The sequence below is a fragment of the Macaca fascicularis genome, chromosome 10 (assembly GCF_037993035.2).
Source record: "Macaca fascicularis isolate 582-1 chromosome 10, T2T-MFA8v1.1".
Taxonomy (NCBI): domain Eukaryota; kingdom Metazoa; phylum Chordata; class Mammalia; order Primates; family Cercopithecidae; genus Macaca; species Macaca fascicularis.
The window spans coordinates 31,946,688-31,966,303 of NC_088384.1; the positions used below are offsets into that span (position 1 = coordinate 31,946,688).

The 19,616-nt window shown below is 58.5% G+C and overlaps 1 protein-coding gene across 35 annotated transcripts; it reads left to right on the forward strand.

The window, feature by feature from the left end:
- Nucleotides 1–1,770: 1,770 nt before the first annotated feature.
- On the forward strand, nt 1,771–19,043 carry AIFM3 (AIF family member 3). Of its 35 annotated transcripts, none has more exons than XM_074004309.1 (21): nt 2,098–2,133; nt 4,740–4,922; nt 10,419–10,632; nt 10,877–10,986; nt 11,182–11,291; nt 11,371–11,415; nt 11,631–11,727; nt 11,810–11,922; nt 13,091–13,177; nt 13,930–14,021; nt 14,123–14,253; nt 14,365–14,480; nt 14,585–14,656; nt 14,743–14,806; nt 15,410–15,486; nt 15,598–15,715; nt 16,963–17,061; nt 17,322–17,397; nt 17,715–17,819; nt 18,432–18,452; nt 18,679–19,043. In XM_074004309.1, exons 2-21 carry the CDS (start codon nt 4,892–4,894, stop codon nt 18,716–18,718), a joined length of 1,818 nt encoding a protein of 605 aa, XP_073860410.1. In that variant the 5' UTR covers nt 2,098–2,133; nt 4,740–4,891; the 3' UTR covers nt 18,719–19,043. The 35 variants fall into 35 exon arrangements, 34 of the variants coding, with proteins under 34 accessions (XP_065378524.1, XP_065378525.1, XP_045219865.2 ...); XM_065522456.2 differs by having other exon boundaries at nt 4,752–4,922; XM_074004313.1 differs by having other exon boundaries at nt 4,752–4,922; nt 15,416–15,486.
- The last annotated feature ends 573 nt before the right edge of the window (nt 19,044–19,616 follow it).

Consider the following 19,616-nt stretch of genomic DNA (forward strand, 5'->3'; position numbering starts at 1 on the left):
TGTGTCAGGGTATCTCCCCAGGTTGCTGGCCTCCTCAACCCCCACACTGACCTGTTTCCCCAGCTTTATCTCTGGCACCCCAAACTCAGCAGCCCCGACCCCACTTCCCGAGCACCCCCTGTGACTGGTTCTGCACCTGTCATGGTGTCCTGGCAGCAGTCTGGGAGAGTATTTCAGTTACCCCCGGGATCCTGGGGAGGCTGGAGCAGAGGGGTCCACTCACTGATTGCCACGGTCACAGAATAAGACTTGAATTGTGCACTGGAGGCCCTGCGGCGTTGCATGAGCCTGGTAGGCCTCTCCCCTCCTGCTTCCAACCCTCCACCTGGGAGGCCAGCCTGCCCAGGGCTGCTCTGCCACTTAGCAGCTGTGTGGCCCTGGAGAGTCCCTAACCTCACTGAACCTCAGTTTCTCTGCTTGTGAAATGGAGATAATACAAAGAGAACCTTCCTTCTCAGGCTGTTGTGATGGGTAAGGAAATAAATGCATGCAAAATCACAGCCGTAGTTATTATGAGGCACACTGTCTTCCTGGTTGCAGGAGATTCTGAGGGTGGGTGGGGGGTGGGGCAGCCAGATCACCACGTGCATGAAATGGGGGCAGGCTGGTTGGAGATGGAGGGCACCAGGCCCAAGCACTGCCATCTGCCCAGTGATGGGACTCTCCTATGGCAGTGGCAACGGTCCCACTGTGGAAGCGACACATGAGCTGAGAGGACTTTCCTGAACTGAGCCACATGTGCCCTTCGGGCCTGGGCACCCCACCACCTGCTCCCAGTGTGACCCATGCAGGGCCTGTTCCTGACCCTGAGCAAGACCAAGACTTCCTGGGCTGCGTTTCCTATCTGTAAAATTGTAGGAGGGTGGTGGAGTTGGGGGGCTCGAACTTGCCCCCTAGTGGGGTGGGGCACAAATAGTCCCAGAGGATGGCCTGGGAAGACCGGCTGGGCCTGGCACAGGGGACTATTACTGCTGTCATTATTGTCCTCCTTACAGGAGAGGAGAGTAAGGCCCAGACAGGGGAGGAACCCACACAGCCTCTGTGCTCTAGCCTGCTGGAAGGACAAAGTCTACCTACAAATGCAGAGATCCACACATTAAAGACAATGAAACACCCAAGTGTTAGGAACCAGAATAATCAGCCCTAATAGAGGGGAGGCTGGTCAGGGAGGGCTTCCTGGAGGAGGAGGCACAACACCAGGATGCACTGTGATTTCTGGAGACCCAAGGAGTTCTGGTAAATGACAGGTGAGAAAAAGAAAAATGTAATAAAATATAATTGAAAATAGACCCTGGTACGTGTGGAGAGAGGGCCGGGAGGAACCTAGGACACAGGTGAACCTGAACTCCCCCACCCAGTGAAGGGAGCTGTGGGCAGTAAGGTTTGATTGGGGTTTCCTTTTTTTTTTTTTTGAGACGGAGTCTCGCTCTGTCACCCAGGCTGGAGTGCAGTGGCCGGATCTCAGTTCACTGCAAGCTCCGCCTCCCGGGTTCACGCCATTCTCCTGCCTCGGCCTCCCGAGTAGCTGGGACTACAGGCGCCCGCCACCTCGCCCGGCTAGTTTTTTTTTGTATTTCTTAATAGAGACGGGGTTTCACCGTGTTAGCCAGGATGGTCTCGATCTCCTGACCTCGTGATCCGCCCGTCTCGGCCTCCCAAAGTGCTGGGATTACAGGCTTGAGCCACCGCGCCCGGCCTGATTGGGGTTTTCTTTCTTGTGGAGGTTTCTCAGAGTGATTCAAGTTCCCCCACCCCGCCCACAGTGGTTCTGAGACTTTGGAAAGAAATAAAAGTAAAAAAGAAGCAGACCCTGCCCGCGCCCCAGCTGGGCATCCCTGGGAGGTCGCGAGGATCCCCGGAGACCCAGACCCGGGTCCGGGGCGCCCCCTGCCAGAGCGGCCCCCGGCTGCCTCCCCACGCTCCGCGACTCCGGTCCGGACGCCGAGGGCCTCGGGCTGCTCTATGTCCCCCACCGCCCACCACCTGCTCCGGCCCGGCGGGGCGGTGCTGGGCGCCGCGGGCTCCCCGGCCGCAGTGCAGCCGCAGCGCCAGCCCCGCCCCGCCCGCGCCTCCCCGCCCCCCCGCGCCCGCGGCCCCAAGCGGTTCCCGAGTCCAGGCCCGCGCCGAGCCCAGGTGAGCGCCCGCCCCGGGGACCCCGGTACCCGGAACCCCGGTCCCCGCCCGCCGCCCTGCCTCTTCGCCCCGGCGCCGGGGGCCAGCGCTTGTGCTCGCAGGTCTCGGACCCGGGCCCGGCACGTTAGGGGTTGGGGGTCGGCAAGCGTGGCCACAGGCACTGCCCGGGGGCCGGAGCACACCTCGTCCTTCTCTCGTCCCACAACCGCCCCTTCCCTGCTCGCCGCGGCTTCCCACTGTGTGCCAGTCCCCCTTCCCGGGCTGCAAGGTCTGGCGGGGCACCGGGATGGAGCCGGCGAGGCTGCTGGCACCGGCCACCGGCTTCCCAGAGCGAGGGAACTGCACGTGCAGAGGCGAGGAGAGTGGACAGAGGCTTGCGCCTGAGCTCCGTGGGGGAGGGGAGAGCGCGGAGCCCCCACACTCCAAGGCAGGACTGGAATCAGATGCCACCCCTAGGACGCCTGGAAGCCACTGGGAGCCCGATCTGGGCAGGAGCCCTTGGGATGAGGCAGTGGGGGCGGGTGGGCAAGAGGTGGAGGACTGGGGAGAGGACCCTGCCCAGCCTGCACACGGGGCGGGCGCCAGGAACCCCGGGAGGGTCAGGTGGAGCAGTGGCCGCTCAGTGAGATGGGGGTAATCCAGTCCCGCTTCACAGGTCCTGGGGTCCCTGGGACAGACAGACTCCTGCAGAGTCCAGTTAGCACTGGACTCTGCTAGAACTTTTCTGCAGTGGGCAGCTCATGGGCAAGGAACAGCACTCTGGCATTCTGCACAAACCTGGGGGGCCCTACTGCCCTGCCCCTAGCAAGGACCTTTGCCTTTGAGTGGGGTGACTGGGCTCCAAGCCGATCTAGCACACAGTAGGCCGAAGGCACAGGGGCCCCACCCAGTCTTCTTCCTGGCCCAGGCCCTGGGGGATTCAGGGCCCTGGGTACTCTGGAAGGGACAGCACATCCTGGGCAGGTCCCCAGTGGCAAGACCAGGTCTGACCTTTTCTGGGGTCTGTGGCCTACCAGGTGAGGCCTGAGGTCAGCCAGGAAGGAAGTGGGCAGGGCTGAGCCAGGGCTGAAGCCAGGACCCGGGGAGGGGCTGCCTAGTGCCCAGGGAGGGGGCAGGTGGGGCAGGTGGCTGTTGAGTTTTACAGACCTTCCTTGGTGACAAGTAGGGGAAAGAGCCAAGGCACACCCCAGTGGCTGTGGGAGTCACCGGCTCCTCCCCTGTAATGGGCACCTTGAGGGCCGACAGGTGCAGGGGCCAGGCACCAATGGTCTCTCTCCAACCTGGGCTTTTGTTTGCACCCCTCGCTCTCAGGCACCCACCCACAGCCCTTCTGGGATCTGGGCCAGACCAGGTGGGCCTTAGCCCCACCTCAAGTGAGACTTCAGGAAGAAGTTCCAGAGGAAACCGGAGGATGACAGTGGGATGGACTGTGGGGAGGTCATTTGCAAACAAGGCAGCTATGCCTGTGCCCTGGGCCTTCCAAAGTCCTACCTGTAGGCTGCATCTTCCAGAAGGCCTGCCCTGTAGCCTGGAAGGCACCTGGGCTACAGTGAGCTCTGTGCTGTGCAGGTGTCCCTCCCCCAGGGCACCTTGCAGGGCCTTAGGGTGATATGGGGGCTTTCTGGGCCCCTGCCCATCTTAAAACTGATGGAGGTGGGAGGGTGGGGTAGGAGGCCACAGGGATACCCCTGCTGCTTGACCTTGATGAGACCTTGGCCCCTTGCTTTCCCCATCTGCTGTTGGGCAAGACCCCAGCACCACAGGCCTAGTGGGCATTTGCGAAGGGCTGGAGTCGGGGGTAGGGGGAGCTTATGGCTGCTGGGCACAGGCATGGCAGGGCTGTGTGCCCGGCTTCTCTTTCCCCTAACCCCATCAGGGCCAGGCTGGCCGCCCACTTCTGTTCACCACAGAGCTGGGTTTCCCTGGGGACCAGTGGACTGGCCCAGCCCCACACCACCCCCCAGCCCCTCCTGGCCACAGCTTGAGCTGGGAGGAGGGTGGAGGCTGGGCCGCCTCCTGGACCCCTGCCCTCCCTGCCCGGCCTTCCAAGGCCCGGCAGCCTCAGTCCACTGCTGGGCCTGGAACACGGAGCAGTGGCTGCCCTGAGAGGAGGTGGGTGTCCAGAGTACTAGCCAGGGTAGGGCTGGGCTAGAGGGAGCCTGATGACACCCGCATTGTAGGAGGGAGAAGACCAAGGATGAGGAGGGCTTTGGCTTGCCCAAGGTGACCCACTCTTTACGCTTAGGCATGGTGGTCTCCCGGTACAATGGAGGGTCCAAGAACTCTCAGGCTGTGGGATTTGGAGAGGGGAAGGGGGGCATGAGGAGGCAGCAGAAATCAGGGAGGATTTCTTGGGCAAGGCAGCTGTGGGGCTGGACCAAGGGTGGCCGAGGTTGGGGCGAGGAACTCCACTGGAGGAGTGAGAGAGCTGAGCTTGGAGGGCTTCAAAGGGGAGGTGTCCTCCAGGGCCCCACGCTCTGGGATCAGGCTCACCTACACGCCATGGTTCCCAACTCAAATGTAAGACTCTCTGAAGCTCCCACCATCTCTCTCTCTCTCTGTGTGTCTCTACCTCTGCCCACACGCCCCGGTCATGACGGCTCCAGTCTCCCCTGCAGGTCCTAGAGCAGCTCCAGCAGGATGGCATCTCCAGCATCTCTAAGGCCTTCAGGGGGTCCAGCCCCATGGGGGACGCCCTAGGCCTCCGACAGCTCCCCATCTGTGCTCCTGCCTGCCGGCCATCTTCAGGCCACTCGCCATGGGTGGCTGTTTCTCCAAGCCCAAACCAGGTACCTCCTGTCTTCTTGCCTCCATCCTTCCTCCTCCCTCCCCACCTCTTCCTCCCCCCTCTTCCCCCCGCCCTCCCCCTCTGCACTCGGCAAGCCTCCGAAGTAGGTCAGGCTAGGCAGGAGCCTGCTCGGAATGTTAATACGCTGCAGCCAGGAGGGGGTAGGGGGCCTGGAGCAGTTCCCCAGCTGGCCCCTCCTCCACTGGGTGCCCCTTTTTCTTTGGGGCTTTGAGTGTTGGTGGTGGGAATAAGAGCAGGACCCTTCTTGGAAAAGGAAAAGCTGGTTCCTCCTGTTGCAGGGTTGGGGAAGGGGCTATGCCCCCAGGGCCAGGGAAGTGGGGGGACTGGAGACAACCTCAGCCACTCTATGACCTAGGGCATGCAAGTTACCCCTCTGAGCCTCTGTTTTTCTCTCTGCAAAAGAGAGGGCCTGGCCACCCTGACCTCTTAGAGTTGCTGTGAGGGTGTAGTGAGCAGATCCTGGCTCTCTTCGCCTCCTCTGATCCCCTGTGTGGTCTCGGGCTGCCTTCTTGGCCTTTCTGGGCACACTTCCCCATTTATACAGGAAATCACCACCCAACCTAGCCTGAGCTACTCTGGCCAGAAGTGATAGTGTCCTGGGGTGCTGGGAGAGGCCTGTGTCTTTTCTCCACTAAAGACTCATGTCTGCAGAGCTCTCCCTCTGGCCCCCCACTTTCCCTCTTCTCTCCTCACAACACCCAGGGAGGCAGGAGTGTGCAGCTCTGTCACAGATGGAGAAAATTAGGCTTAGAGAGACCTCAAGAGCCCAGCCAGTGCTCCACTCACCCCGCCAGGCCACCCTGCCCCAGCCAGCTCACCCCAGCTCCCCTTACCTGATACCCATCGGCTCCGTTACCTTGGAACTTGTGAGCCTTTTCTCCCTTTCCTGGGTCTAAGGGGGAACTTAGGGGAGAGAGGAGAACTGTAGTGACTCACCAGACAGAGGGACCCACCTGCCTCTGCTCCAGGGAGCCACTCTTCCTCCCCCAACTCCTGTGCTGTGGACACTCAGGCCTGGGCTGGATCCCTCCCTGCCTCAAAATGTGCCTTGGGCAGATGATGTCCATTGTCTCCCCCTAGAAGTGGGTGGGATGATGCCAGCTGGCCTCATACCAGGCGTCTGTGGCACTGCTGGGCTGGCAGGAGGCCCTGGCAGAAGATGCCACCTGCAGGTTCTTTTAAAGGACCCCAAAGGGCTGGCCTGCCTGGGACCCGTGGCCCAGTGTGGGGGGTGGCCGCTCTCACCAAAGGCAGTGCTAAGAATTTAGGCAAATCCAGCCCTGCCCTTTCCCGGCTGTGAGGCCTTCAGCATCTGAGCCTCTGCATCCTCATTGTAAAGTGGGGCTGTTGTGCCTAGCATGGGGGCCTGACACACAAGAAACACTTGTGGAATATTATTTGTTATCCCTTCTCTGAGCTGGGCTCTGTGCTGCCAGGCCTCCCTTGTGGGCCCGTAGCCAGAGGCTCAGGCCCCAGGTGCCCATGCTGGGCAGGTCAGGCATGAGGCTCAGGGAATTTCCAGATATGGGAGTTACAGCGTTTGGGGCATGAGGGTTCTGCTGGGGTCTTAAGGGGCCACAAAGAGACTACAGCAAGCAGAAGACCTCTGTGCAAATCACTCACTATCTTGCCCCACTCGATTCTGTGGCTCCATGTGCATCAGCACCTGCTTCCTGGGTTCCCTCTGTGCTCCTGTGTGTCCCGTCTGAGTTCTTGATAAGAAGATATCAGGCCAGTCCCTCACCTAGCTCAGAGCTAGGAGGAAGTGCAGCTCTCTTAGCGTCTGTTCACCCGCCTTTTATTAGGCCACAACTGCTACCTAAAGGCTTTCCATCCTCACCATGGCTGCTAGGAGGCTCAGAGCTAACTGGTAAAACACTGCTGCCCAACTCCATCTATTGAGCTTCTACTCTGGGTTACATACATTATTTCCTTCAGCATCCACTATCACCAACGAGGTAGGCATTTGCTGTTCTCTCTGTTTTATTTTCATTTTTTGAGATGGGCTCTCATTCTGTTGCCCAGGTTGGAGTAAAGTCGCATAATCATAGCTTGCAGCAGCCTAGAACTCCTGGGCTCAAGTGATCTTCCCACCTTAGCCTCCTGAGTAGCAGGGGCTACAGGCCTGCACCACCACGACTGGCAATTTTATTTATTTTTATTTATTTATTATTATTATTATTATTATTATTATTTGAGAAAGAGAATCTCACTCCCTTGCCCAAGCTGGAGTGCAATGGCACGATCTCGGCTCACTGCAACATCCACCTCCCAGGTTCAAGCGATTCTCTTGCCTCAGGCTCTCAAGTAGCTGGGATTATAAGTGCATGCCACCATGCCTGGCTAATTTTTATATTTTTAGTAAAGGCTGGGTTTTACCATGTTGGCCAGGCTGGTCTCGAACTCCTGACCTCAAGTGATCCGCCCGCCTCGGCCTCTCAAAGTGCTGGGATTACAGGCGTGAGCCATCATTCCTGGCCAACAGGCAAATTTTTAAATTTTTTGTACAGACCGTGTCTCACCCTGTTGCCCAGGCTGGTCTTGAACCCCTGGACTCAAGCGATCCTCCTGCCTTGGCCTCCCAAAGTGTTGGGATTACAGGCATGAGCCACCGCACCTGGCCTTCTCTCCATTTTGTAATAAAGGCATCTTAAGGCCCAAAGGGGCTAAGGCGGGTCTTATGGGCAGCCAGAAGTCACTGATCTGGTTTTGTGGGTGAGCAGAGACGCCCCTCCCCTCCACCTTTCCAAAGGGCCCCTGACTTAATGGCTTTCGTTAGACCGCATCAGTGAGCGGGCTTGGAGCCTTCTGGGAGGAGGTGGAGGATGAGAGCAGCCTGGCTTGGCGTTATCTGGCCCCCCTGCCAGGCTATTTGTGAGCTCCCACAGCTTCCAGAGCTGGTGTCAGCTAAGTCCAAAGTATTTCTCTTTTTAAGTCTTCCAAAAACATTATAACACCATTACATAAAGTATAGAAAATGGAATGAAAGCCCCACCCATAACCCCCCACCTGATAGGACGGCCTCAGTGTGGCTCTGTGCTCTGCACCTTCCCTGCTGGGCTGGGGTCAAGGAACTGACCTTTGCCCCTGTCCCCTGCTATGCCTGGGCCTGAGCTGTAGGGCTGGGACTTGGGACTGGGGAGGGGGCCTGGCCAGGGTGGAGGATTTAGCAGAGCATGAGATGACGGATATGCAGGGGCTGGGCAGCCAGGAGAGGCAACTCCTGAACCTTGTCTGGGTAGATAGGAAGGATGGCAGAGGGCAGCCCCAGCCCAGCGGACAGCTCAGACGAAGGCCTGGAGGTGCATCTCGGCAGCCTTTCTGGGTTCTTGGTTTCCGGAGTGTCAGGTCTGAGGTGGAGGGGATGAGAGGTAAAACCCAGAGGCGCTGGTGCCTTGGGAAGTGAGAGAGGTAGGTACCTCTGCTCCAGCATTGGGCCCATGCTGTGCCAGGGGCTGAGTGTCCATCGCTCAGCTTCCTCCCGGCTGCAGCAGCCTGGGAGGCTGGATTATTGCTGCTAAAAATTCTGTTTATTGTTCCCTTCTAATTAGAAAAATATCCCCGGCACATCACAGGGAATTTGGAAAATGTGGAAGAGTATAAAGAAGAAAATGGCAATCTGGCTCACTCCCCGCTAGAGCTGGCCCCGTGGGCACGCTGGGGAAGTGGCCTCTGTACGGAGGCTGTCGGGGGGCTGTGCTGTCCACATGCCTTCCCATGCTCGGGTTCACCCCCAGGGCACACGAGGACACTGAAAACCCAGCACCTGGTCAGTGAAGAATTCTCAAATTGGTGAGAAAAGCTATTTTAAGAAGTTGAAATTGGGCCGGGTGTGGTGGCCCACGCCTGTAATCCCAGCATTTTGGGAGGCTGAGGCCGGTGGATCACCTGAGGCCAGGAGTTCAAGACCAGCCTGACCAACATGGAGCCCCGTCTCTACTAAAAATACAAAAATTAGTTGGGCGTGGTGGCACATGCCTGTAATCCCAGCCGCTCGCTTGAACCCGGGAGGCGGAGGTTGCGGTGAGCCGAGATCGCGCCATTGCACTCTAGCCTGGGCAACAAGAGGGAAACTCCATCTCAAAAAAAAAAAAAAAAAAAAAAAAAAAAAGAAGCTGAAATTATGCTGTGAATTATGCTGTGTACATTTATTTATTTATTTATTTATTTTGAGGCGGAGTCTCGCTCTGTTGCCCAGGCTGGAGTGCAGTGGCGCGATCTCAGCTCACTGCAAGCTCCGCCTCCCGGGTTCCCGCCATTCTCCTGCCTCAGCCTCCCGAGTAGCTGGGACTACAGGCGCCGCCACCACGCCCGGCTAATTTTTTTGTATTTTTAGTGGAGACGGGGTTTCATTGTGTTAGCCAGGATGGTCTCGATCTCCTGACCTCGTGATCCGCCCGTCTCGGCCTCCCAAAGTGCTGGGATTACAGGCTTGAGCCACTGCGCCCGGCCAGTGTACATTTATTTTTATTTTTATTTTTATTTTTTGAGATGGAGTCTCGCTCTGTTGCCCAGGCTGGAGTGCAGTGGCCACATCTCAGCTCACTGCAAGCTCCGCCTCCCGGGTTTACGCCATTCTCCTGCCTCAGCCTCCCAATTTTTTTTAATTTTTGAAAACAATTCAAATATACGGGAAAGTTGTAAGACTAGAACAATGAACCCTTGACTTCCTGTCACCCAGATTCACTGGATGGGACCTGAGCTGCTACCACTTTTGAATTCCTGTGTGCACTTGAGTTGTACCCTAAATGTGTCCCTGAGCTGTCAGGGACATCGTCATTGTCCGTCGGAAGATGCAGGACTTGAGGGTCTCAGGGTTCTTTCTGCCACAGAGGTTTCTGCAGCCAGGAGAGTTGCAGGGTTGAAGGAACTCAGCTCTGTGCCCCCCTCACTAATACTGTCATTGAAAAAGGAGGTGGGGCACAGTGGCTCACGCCTGTAATCCCAGCACTTTGGGAGGCTGAGGTGGGCAGATCACTTGAGGTCAGGAGTTTGAGACCAGCCTGGCCAACATGGCAAAACCCTGTCTCTACCAAAAAATACAAAAATTAGCCTGGCGTGGTGGTGTGCACATATAATCCCAGCTACTGGGGAGGCTGAGATGGGAGTATTGCTTGAACCCAGGAGGCAGAGGCTGCAGTGAACCGAGTTTGCATGACTGCACTACAGCCTGGGCGACAGAGTGAGACTCTGTCTCAAAAAAAGAAAAAAAAAAAAGGAAGAAAGAAAAAAGAAAAAAGAGACATGCAGAAATTAATTCAAGCAGACCCAGGTGTACCCCTACCCATATATGCCCCTCCTCTGCTTCGTGCCAGGTTTAAGGCTCTTTGCTGGTGGTGCAGAGGGCATTCTGAGGAGGTTACCAGGCAGGGCAGAGCCTCCCGGCACCCCAAGGAGCTGGCCTCTGCACCCAGCTTGATGGATGGGGGAGGAAGTGAGCTGAGGTAGAGGGCTGAAGGCGCTGACTTGCCCACAGTGGAGCTCAAGATCGAGGTGGTGCTGCCTGAGAAAGAACGAGGCAAGGAGGAGCTGTCGGCCAGTGGGAAGGGCAGCCCCCGGGCCTACCAGGGCAACGGCACGGCCCGCCACTTCCACACGGAGGAGCGCCTGCCCACCCCTCACCCCTACCCCAGCCCTCAGGATTGTGTGGAGGCTGCTGTCTGCCACGTCAAGGATCTCGAGAATGGCCAGTGGGTTCTGGGCCTGCCTGGGAGGGGGGATCAGGGGTCCCAAGGTGGGAGGGTGAGGTACAGGCCGTAGCCGGGGGTCGGGGTTGGCCTGAAGGGGCTATGACCAGCTGCTGCCCTGGTCACTGCCTTTGTGGCTTCTACCGGTCTGGGCCTGCTCCCCAGAAGGCTGGATGGACACTGGGAGGAGCTGCCAGGAGGTTGTGCCTGGTGTCTGGCCTGACCTCTGAGTGCTGCGGTTCCCCAGGATGCGGGAAGTGGAGCTGGGCTGGGGGAAGGTGTTGCTGGTGAAGGACAATGGGGAGTTCCACGCCCTGGGCCATAAGTGTCCGCACTACGGCGCACCCCTGGTGAAAGGTGAGCTGTCAGGTGGGAGGTGTGAGGGGGACCTTCCAGGCCCCATGCCAGCTTGGCTCCTCCCCAGACCCCAGGATCTTCATCTATTAGTGAAGTCTCCCGGGCTTTGGGGAGGGGCCCGCAGTTGCCAGGGCACTGAGATCCTTGGGAAGCAAGCCCTGCTGGTGGCCCCAGCCTAGCACCTCCCCTTCCCAGGCGTTCTGTCCCGTGGTCGCGTGCGCTGCCCCTGGCACGGCGCCTGCTTCAACATCAGCACTGGGGACCTGGAGGACTTCCCCGGCCTGGATAGTCTGCACAAGTTCCAGGTGGGGCCAGGAGTGTGGTGGGGTGAGAACCTGGGGGTGTGGGGTTTGGGGCTGGTCCTGAGGAATGCAGCCCTTGCAGGTGAAGATTGAGAAGGAGAAGGTGTACGTCCGGGCCAGCAAGCAGGTGAGGGGGTAGCTCGGGGCTCAGGCAGGAGGGAGGAGCCGGAAGGGCATCTTGGCCCAGAGAATGGCATGTGCAAAGGCCCTGCGGTGAGAAGAGCTTGGCACATGTCACTTGAGCAGAGTGAGGGATTGCGGTAGGGATGAAGCTGGGCTGGAGTGGCAGGACCTGCCTGCCAGGATGATGGCAATGACCCTCCACCCTCCTGGCACCCACAGGCCCTACAGCTGCAGCGAAGGACCAAGGTGATGGCCAAGTGTATCTCCCCAAGTGCTGGGTACAGCAGTAGCACCAATGTGCTCATTGTGGGCGCAGGTTGGTAGTGGGGTCGTGAGGGGCAGGGTGGGAGATGGGATTGGTGAGAAGTGGTCCCCGGCCCACGGGCCCCTCCCCTCAGGTGCAGCTGGCCTGGTGTGTGCAGAGACACTGCGGCAGGAGGGCTTCTCCGACCGGATCGTTCTGTGCACGCTAGACCGGCACCTTCCCTATGACCGTCCCAAGCTCAGCAAGGTAGGGGGGGTGGGGCAAGTGGGACCCTATCCCTCTGAGTCCTAGTTAAGCCCACTTCAAGTCTTGCTTGTCACCCCATGGAGGTCTGGCTGGCTGCCCTCTCTGCTTATGCCAGGCCTGTCCGTGGTACCCCCAAAAGGTCTAGATTCCTTGTTGTTTTGAGACAGCATCTCATTCTGTCACCCAGGCTGGAGTGCAGTGGTGCGTTCTCGGCTCACTGCAACTTCCATCTCCTGGGTTCAAGTGATTCTCGTGCTTCAGCCTTCTGAGTAGCTGGGATTAAAGGTGTGTACCACCACCACGCCTGGCTAATTTTTTGTATTTTTAGTAGAGATGGGGTTTCACCATGTTGCCCCGACCAGTCTTGAACTCCTGAGCTCAGCCCACCCACCCACCTCAGCTTCCCAAGGTGCTAGGATTACAGGTGTGAGCCACCGCACCTGGTTTTTCTTTTTTTGAGACAGGGTCTTGCTTTGTCGCTCAGGCTGGAGCGCAGTGCCTGTCTCATGGCTCACTGCAGTGTTGACCTCTACCTCCCAGGCTCAAACAATCCTCCCACCTCAGCCTCCCGGTAGCTAAGACTACAGGCGTGCACCACCACGCCTGGCTAATAATTTTTTGTAGAAACGCGGTTTTGTCATGTTGCCCAGGCTGGTCTTTTTTTTTTTTTTTTTTTTTTTTTGAGACGGAGTCTCGCTCTGTCGCCCAGGCTGGAGTGCAGTGGTGCGATCTCGGCTCACTGCAAGCTCTGCCTCCTGGGTTTACGCCATTCTCCTGCCTCAGCCTCCTGAGTAGCTGGGACTACAGGCGCCCGCCACCGCGCCCGGCTAATTTTTTTGTATTTTTAGTAGAGACGGGGTTTCACTGTGGTCTCGATCTCCTGACCTTGTGATCCGCCCGCCTCGGCCTCCCAAAGTGCTGGGATTATAGGCGTGAGCCACCGCGCCCGGCCGCCCAGGCTGGTCTTGAACTCCTGGGTTCAAGCGATCCTCGGTCTCAGCCTCCCAAAGTGCTGGGATTACAGGCATGAGTCACTGCGCCCGGCCAGATCTGGGTTTGCTGAGTTCTGTCCTGCAGCCCCTATGTCACTGGGGCTGGCCCTACCTTCCCTGGGGCCCAGTGTCTTTTGCTGTAAACTGGCTCCTCTCAAGCTGGCTCGCCCCTGCAGTCCCTGGACACACAGCCTGAGCAGCTGGCCCTGAGGCCCAAGGAGTTTTTCCGAGCCTATGGCATCGAGGTGCTCACCGAGGCTCAGGTACAGGGTCAAGGGTGGGAAACAGGCCCCGAGGAGGGAGGGTGGGAACATGAGGTTGTGTGGGCCCCGGGGGTGGGGTCTTGGTGCTCTACCTTCCCGGCCCCACTGCCCAGGCACCTGGGAGGTGCTCCAGGCTTGGGAGACAGCAAGGAGCTTTTTCCCGACAGGTCATGGGCACACACAGAGCCCCAGGGTGTGCGGAGATGAACAATCAGGGCTGGATAGGAGAGACTGGTGGGACTTGGGAGGGTAAGGAGAGGTTTGAGGGGAAGGTGATGTCTGAAGCTTAAAGAACAAAGTCCAAGTGGCAGGATCTGTTCTTTTTTTTTTTTTTTTTTTTTTGAGACGGAGTCTCGCTCTGTCGCCCAGGCTGGAGTGCAGTGGCCGGATCTCAGCTCACTGCAAGCTCCGCCTCCCGGGTTCACGCCATTCTCCTGCCTCAGCCTCCCGAGTAGCTGGGACTAAAGGCGCCCACCACCTCGCCCGGCTAGTTTTTTGTATTTTTTTAGTAGAGACGGGGTTTCACCGTGTTAGCCAGGATGGTCTCGATCTCCCGACCTCGTGATCCGCCCGTCTCGGCCTCCCAAAGTGCTGGGATTACAGGCTTGAGCCACCGCGCCCGGCCAGGATCTGTTCTAATGGGAGCTTCTCAGAGGCTGTGGCTGGGCTGTGGGTGTACTGCAGGACCCAGGAGTGGGCGGCGAGGCCCAGCCCCATGCTCAAGCTCATGCTCTGCCTGGCCGGGGTTGCAGGTGGTCACAGTGGATGTGAGAAACAAGAAGGTCGTGTTCAAGGATGGCTTCAAGCTGGAGTACAGCAAGCTGCTGCTGGCGCCAGGGAGCAGGTGGGACGGCCTCCTTTTTACCCATGGGACACTGGGCAGGACACTGGCCTGGACGGGGCTGGGGCTGCCAGGAGGCCCTCACTGACACTGCCATGTCTCAGCCCCAGGACTCTGAGCTGCAAAGGCAAAGAAATGGAGAACGTGTTCACCATCCGGACGCCAGAGGATGCCAATCGCGTGGTGAGGCTGGCCCGAGGCCGCAATGTGGTCATCGTGGGAGCCGGCTTCCTGGGTGAGAGGTAGTGGGCGGTGGGGATGGTGATCAGGTCGTCATGGCCAGTCCCAGGGAAGTTCTGGTTGAGGAAGGTGCAGGTGCCAGCCTGCCACCCCTGCCCACGACCAGGGATGGAGGTGGCCGCTTACCTGACGGAGAAGGCCCACTCCGTGTCTGTGGTGGAGCTGGAGGAGACGCCCTTCAGGAGGTTCTTGGGGGAGCGCGTGGGTCGTGCCCTCATGAAGGTGAGCCCACTCCAGCACGCACCCAGCGCCTTGGAGCCGTGGGGCCCAGCCTGGCCCCTGGCTGGACTCTCATCCACTGCCCACCTGCCCACTTGTCCTGACAGATGTTTGAGAACAACCGGGTGAAGTTCTACATGCAGACTGAGGTGTCAGAGCTGCGGGGCCAGGAGGGAAAGGTGGGCCCTTCTCCCTTCTCCTTTCTGTCCTCTGTCCCCTGAGCCCAGGAGTTGGGCCCACCTGTTCACCCCCCCACTCCCCACAGCTGAAGGAGGTTGTGCTGAAGAGCAGCAAGGTCGTGCGGGCTGACGTCTGCGTGGTTGGCATTGGTGAGTTGGTGTGTGGGCAGGCAGGCGCAAACCAGCACAGCCATCTGCACACGCTCACATGTGACCTTGGGCTAGTCCCTTCCCCTCCCAGAGCCTCAGTTTCCACCACATCTGTCAAACGGGGACCCCCAACCGCCCCTACTTTACGGAGCTGTTGAGGAAGGTGTGTACCGGGCTCAGCCCAGGCCTGGCACAGAGGATGCTCCCAGTGCCTGCTGCCCAGTAACACTCATCTCCATGCCTTTCGAGAGTTGACATAGACAAGCCCTGAACTGGCTCTTGCTCCAGCTGAGGTGCTAATTTGGGTAGGGGCCAAGATGGGAGGTGGTAGTGCCTGCAGGGGCTGAGGAGGTGTGGCATGCTGTCCCTCCACTTAAGGGCCTCATGGAGCACTTCTTGGAGAAGGTGATACCTCAGATCTTGCAGGAGGCACCGGATCTGTGGGAGCCCGGTTAGTGGGGGCCAGGGTGCATGAAGGCCTCAGGTGGCAGCCCCTGGAGGATCAGTCTGGGGATGTCACATCAAACGCAGGGTGTGGGGTGTGGAGAGTGACTGTGCAGAAGGGAGGGACAGGGGAGTGAACACAGGCCTCTGTCCTGTCAGGTGCAGTGGCCGCCACAGGCTTCCTGAGGCAGAGCGGCATCGGTCTGGATTCCCGAGGCTTCATCCCTGTCAACAAGGTGGGGTGGATGGCACTGGGTGGGGAGGGCCCGGTGCTGGGCTGGGAGTGGCAGGAGGTTCAGGTCAGGGCCCCTGTCGCACCCATGGAGTCCTGGGCCCTCTCTCTACAGATGATGCAGACCAATGTCCCAGGCGTGTTCGCAGCTGGTGATGCCGTCACCTTCCCCCTTGCCTGGAGGAACAACCGGAAAGTGAATATTCCACATTGGCAGATGGCTCATGCTCAGGGTATGGCCAGTCCCGAGGCACATGGAGGGGTGTGAGGGAGTCCCAGGGTCTCAGTGTCCCCATGCCCATGCCTCAGTTGCTGACCTTGGGTCTCGGACACTGTTAGGCATCAAAGCTCTGATGTGGATTCTCTGGCCAGCCTCATCCTGGCGATCCAGCCAACACAGAGAGCAACACCCCATTGAGCCAGCCACAGCTCCTCAATCTCAGTTTTCCTTCTAGTAGTCTCTCCCTTTTTTGTCCTCAAGGACCTATATTCTGCAGAATTCCTGACCAACCTGTGCAGTTACCCTGGGGAGGGAGGGAGGGATTTAGTGGATCACCTTCCTACTTTGTGCCTCTGTTTCCCTTGGGCCACTCAAGTATCTCTGTGAACTCAGTTCAGCCTCATGCAGGTCCCCGAGGTGCCATCTAAGCCCAGAGACCTGGGCTCAGTGGAGGCACTGTGCTTTCTGAGGAATAGCTTTCCCCTCCTGCTGTTTGCCGGCCACCAAGTCCCCCAAGCCTCATCCACTGTGCACATCTGGTCTGGGCCCCTAAGCTGCAGGTGCCATCACGTTAGTTGCCTCACTGCCTCAGAGAGAGGACTGCCAGACCCCCAGCCTGGGACAAGGGACCTCTCTGCACCCATTTTCCCTTCCCTCTGCCTTTACACCTGAGGGTCTGCTGCTTGAGACCCCCCTCCTGGTACCAATTTCTATTCAAGTCCAAAGTCTAAAGTTGTTGCTAGGTTGTAAGTAACCAAGGCTACTGATCCGCCAAGTATAATTAGGATTTAACTGAGAGAGTTTAGGGGACTTTGAAGTACATCCAACTACAGAGGTCTACTGGGGCCTCATAGGAACTGGGGAGCCATCCACACTGGTCTCTTCGGAGCCCTGTGTGTGGCTGTCATCTGTGCTTCCCTGCGTACTTGTGGCCCATTTTCCTCCCTCTTCAGACCTGATATGTCTGATTAGGTGTCTGTGTGCACAGCCCAACCCCAAGAAGCAGACCTTCCAGAGGCAGGGCACTGTATTCAGATTCTCTCAGGAAGCAATCAAGTGGCGAGCTTGGAGTCAGGTGTTCCCCTGCAACAGTCAGCTGCAGGTGCAAGTGAGCAGTGGTATGAACAATGATGTCTCTTGACCTCTGGGGAGACCAGGAGGAGTAGCCACACATGTCAGGGGTCCCAACGGCATCAGGAGCAGGCAGTGTGGGAGTGGTAAGGGCGAAAGTCAGGGTTCTCACGGCCCTGGGTCCTTCAGGGCGCGTGGCAGCCCAGAACATGTTGGCGCAGGAAGCGGAGATGAACACCGTGCCCTACCTCTGGACCGCCATGTTTGGCAAGAGCCTGCGCTACGCGGGTAACCCCGGGGCCTCGAATGGGGGCGGGGCCAAGGGCGTTTAGGGGCGGGGCTTGGTGTGGGGCGGGGCGGGGCGGAGAGCCTACGGGCAGGGCTGTGACTGCACTAGGAAGAGGCCGGTAAGAACTCGCTGGCAGCGAGGCTAGGAACTACCTAAAAGGACGTATGGAGCAGGGCCTGGGCGGGGTTAGGAGGGGATCCTGTGAGTCTCGTTCCCTCCTCCGGCTCACGTGGGTGCCACCCACCTGCCCGGCCCACAGGCTACGGAGAAGGCTTCGACGACGTCATCATCCAGGGGGATCTGGAGGAGCTGAAGTTTGTGGCTTTTTACACTAAGTGAGAGCACCGGGGTGCAGCTTGGCGCGAAGCAGCGGGAGCTTAGTCGGGAAGGGGGATTCATCCCAGGCAAAATCCCAGAACAAGAGCCCAGCCCTGAGCCCCGCTGAGGAGTGCTGGAGCTTCCTTAGGAAAGCCTGAAGCTTGTGCACGGTCAAGCCCCGATGTGCAAAGCAGGGAGGGCTGGGTGCTCAGGACATTCCTGTTCCCCTGGGGTAGGTCCTTCCCTGGGCCCCAGAATGACAGCAGTGCATCAGGATCTTCAAAAAGGGGCTGCTGCCTGGCAGTCCTCAGGCTTGGCCATCCTCTCCCTGCAGAGGCGACGAGGTGATCGCCGTGGCCAGCATGAACTACGATCCCATTGTGTCCAAGGTCGCTGAGGTTCTGGCCTCAGGCCGTGCCATCCGGAAGCGGGAGGTGGAGTGAGTGTGGGTGTGGGAAGCCTGGGGGCGGGAGTAGTTCCCTGGAGGACTGGCTAAGGTGCCCACGACAGCCAGCCGCCCCCACAACCCTCCAGGGCTTTGCCCCTCACTCTTGGTTTGCATCACCGGAGGCTTCCAGGACTACAGGGAGGTGTGGGGCAAGGATCATGGTTTGGGAGCAGGCTGGTTATGTGTTCATGGTGGATGGAAGGAATAGGGATGTGTGTCCCCAGGCAAGGCCAGTGCTGTGGGGGGGGGTCAGGGCCCAATGCATGGGCAATCACCAGGCCTGGGACACCTAACGGGACATGGTTGTGCTGAGCCCGGCAGAAGCTTGTGGGAAATGCAGCTACTGATGCCCTCCACAGAGATGGTGGGGGTGGTTCTAGGTTTCACTCAACACTAGCCAGTTCCCTTATCCTGGTGTGGTGTCAATGAGATTCACCCTCTGGGAGAAAGCTCCCAGGGACTAAGGACAGCCTGGAGGCCACTGGGGAGCTATGAGACAGGGGCAGGCTCCAGGCTGGAAACAATGGAGGACCAGAAGGGGACATGATAAATGACATGCTCTCTCCTTGGCCTTCTCTCTGTTTCTCTCTTGCCTTCGTGAAGGCTGTTTGTGCTGCACAGCAAGTACGTGTGTCCTTCATGTTGACTGTTCTGAGCCTTTCCCATGTCAGCCCAGACCCTCCACCCAATGGTCTATCTCCATCTGTCCAAGTACACCTCCCCGCTGGGCACTAGGGTCTGGCACAGAACAGACCCCCTGCTGTCCTCAAGGGCCAGCTGTTCAGGGTGCCCAGAGTGGAGAGCCTGTTTTCTTCTGTCCTGATGTTTTCTTCTCCCCTCATTCCTGCAGGACTGGCGACATGTCTTGGCTTACAGGGAAAGGATCCTGAGCTCACATGCAGTAGACTTGGGCAGGCAAAGGGGGGCACCAGGGGCAGAGGCCAAGCCTTGGGGGCAGGTGCCAATCTCCAGTCCCAGGATCCCCCAGGGCAGAACCTGAGCCCTCCCAGTGCTTGCCTTCAGCCACCTGGCTCCCCTCCTGGGAGGCCTCTGCTGGATCCAGAAGATGCTCAACCCTCAAGGCCTCTACTGCCACTGACAGCTGGCACTGGAGGCAGGACAGGCCCTGCCTCTTCTCCCTCTATTGGGACTGGTCCCCTGAAGAACCCTGCAACATGTAGACATTGCCGTAAAATTAAAACGCACAAACTTGCAGACCTGTATGACTCCCAGTGTAATCGGGCCGATAGGCACAAGGCCAGACCACAGGGAAACAGGCACAATCACAGAATGCTAGGTGCCACACCAAGGAAATTTGGCCTGTGAACTCCCAAAGGAGGTAGCAACTAATTCTGCGCCCCACGCCCTCCCACATCCCTCTCCCTCTCTGCGATCAGCGAACGCTTTTTGCTTTTGGCTCTGAATTTCGAAGGAAGGGTATTCCAGGTAGAAAGGACAAGCCCAAAGGTCTTAAGATAGTAAATGCTCCTTCAGAGGTGGCTCATGCTTGACACTTTGGGGCATTTGCCCACTTAGGGTTGTGGTAGTTGTGTCCTGAGACAGACCCCATGCTTTTCATAGCTGGAGCATTCTCAATCCCAGTGTCCGAGGTGACGCAGCTGAGGCCCTGCTAAGTAGAAATGAGAATCCAGAGGCTCATCGCCGGGCTGTCTCTCAGTCAGTAAGAACACCAAGGAGAGAGGGGAGATGCAGGGAGTCAGGGCTGGGGACTCTAGCGGGAAAGGGAGCGTTGAGCGCCTGCAGAGGCCGCTGCGAGCCCGGAACCCT

Coding starts and splice junctions, on each gene's coding strand:
- AIFM3 (XM_065522452.2), top strand. CDS start 1,963: ATGTCCCCCACCGCCCACCACCTGCTCCGGCCCGGCGGGGCGGTGCTG. Junction 14,807..15,409: donor CGTCTGCGTGGTTGGCATTG/GTGAGTTGGTGT, acceptor CTGTCCTGTCAG/GTGCAGTGGCCGCCACAGGC. Junction 15,716..16,962: donor GCAGATGGCTCATGCTCAGG/GTATGGCCAGTC, acceptor TGGGTCCTTCAG/GGCGCGTGGCAGCCCAGAAC.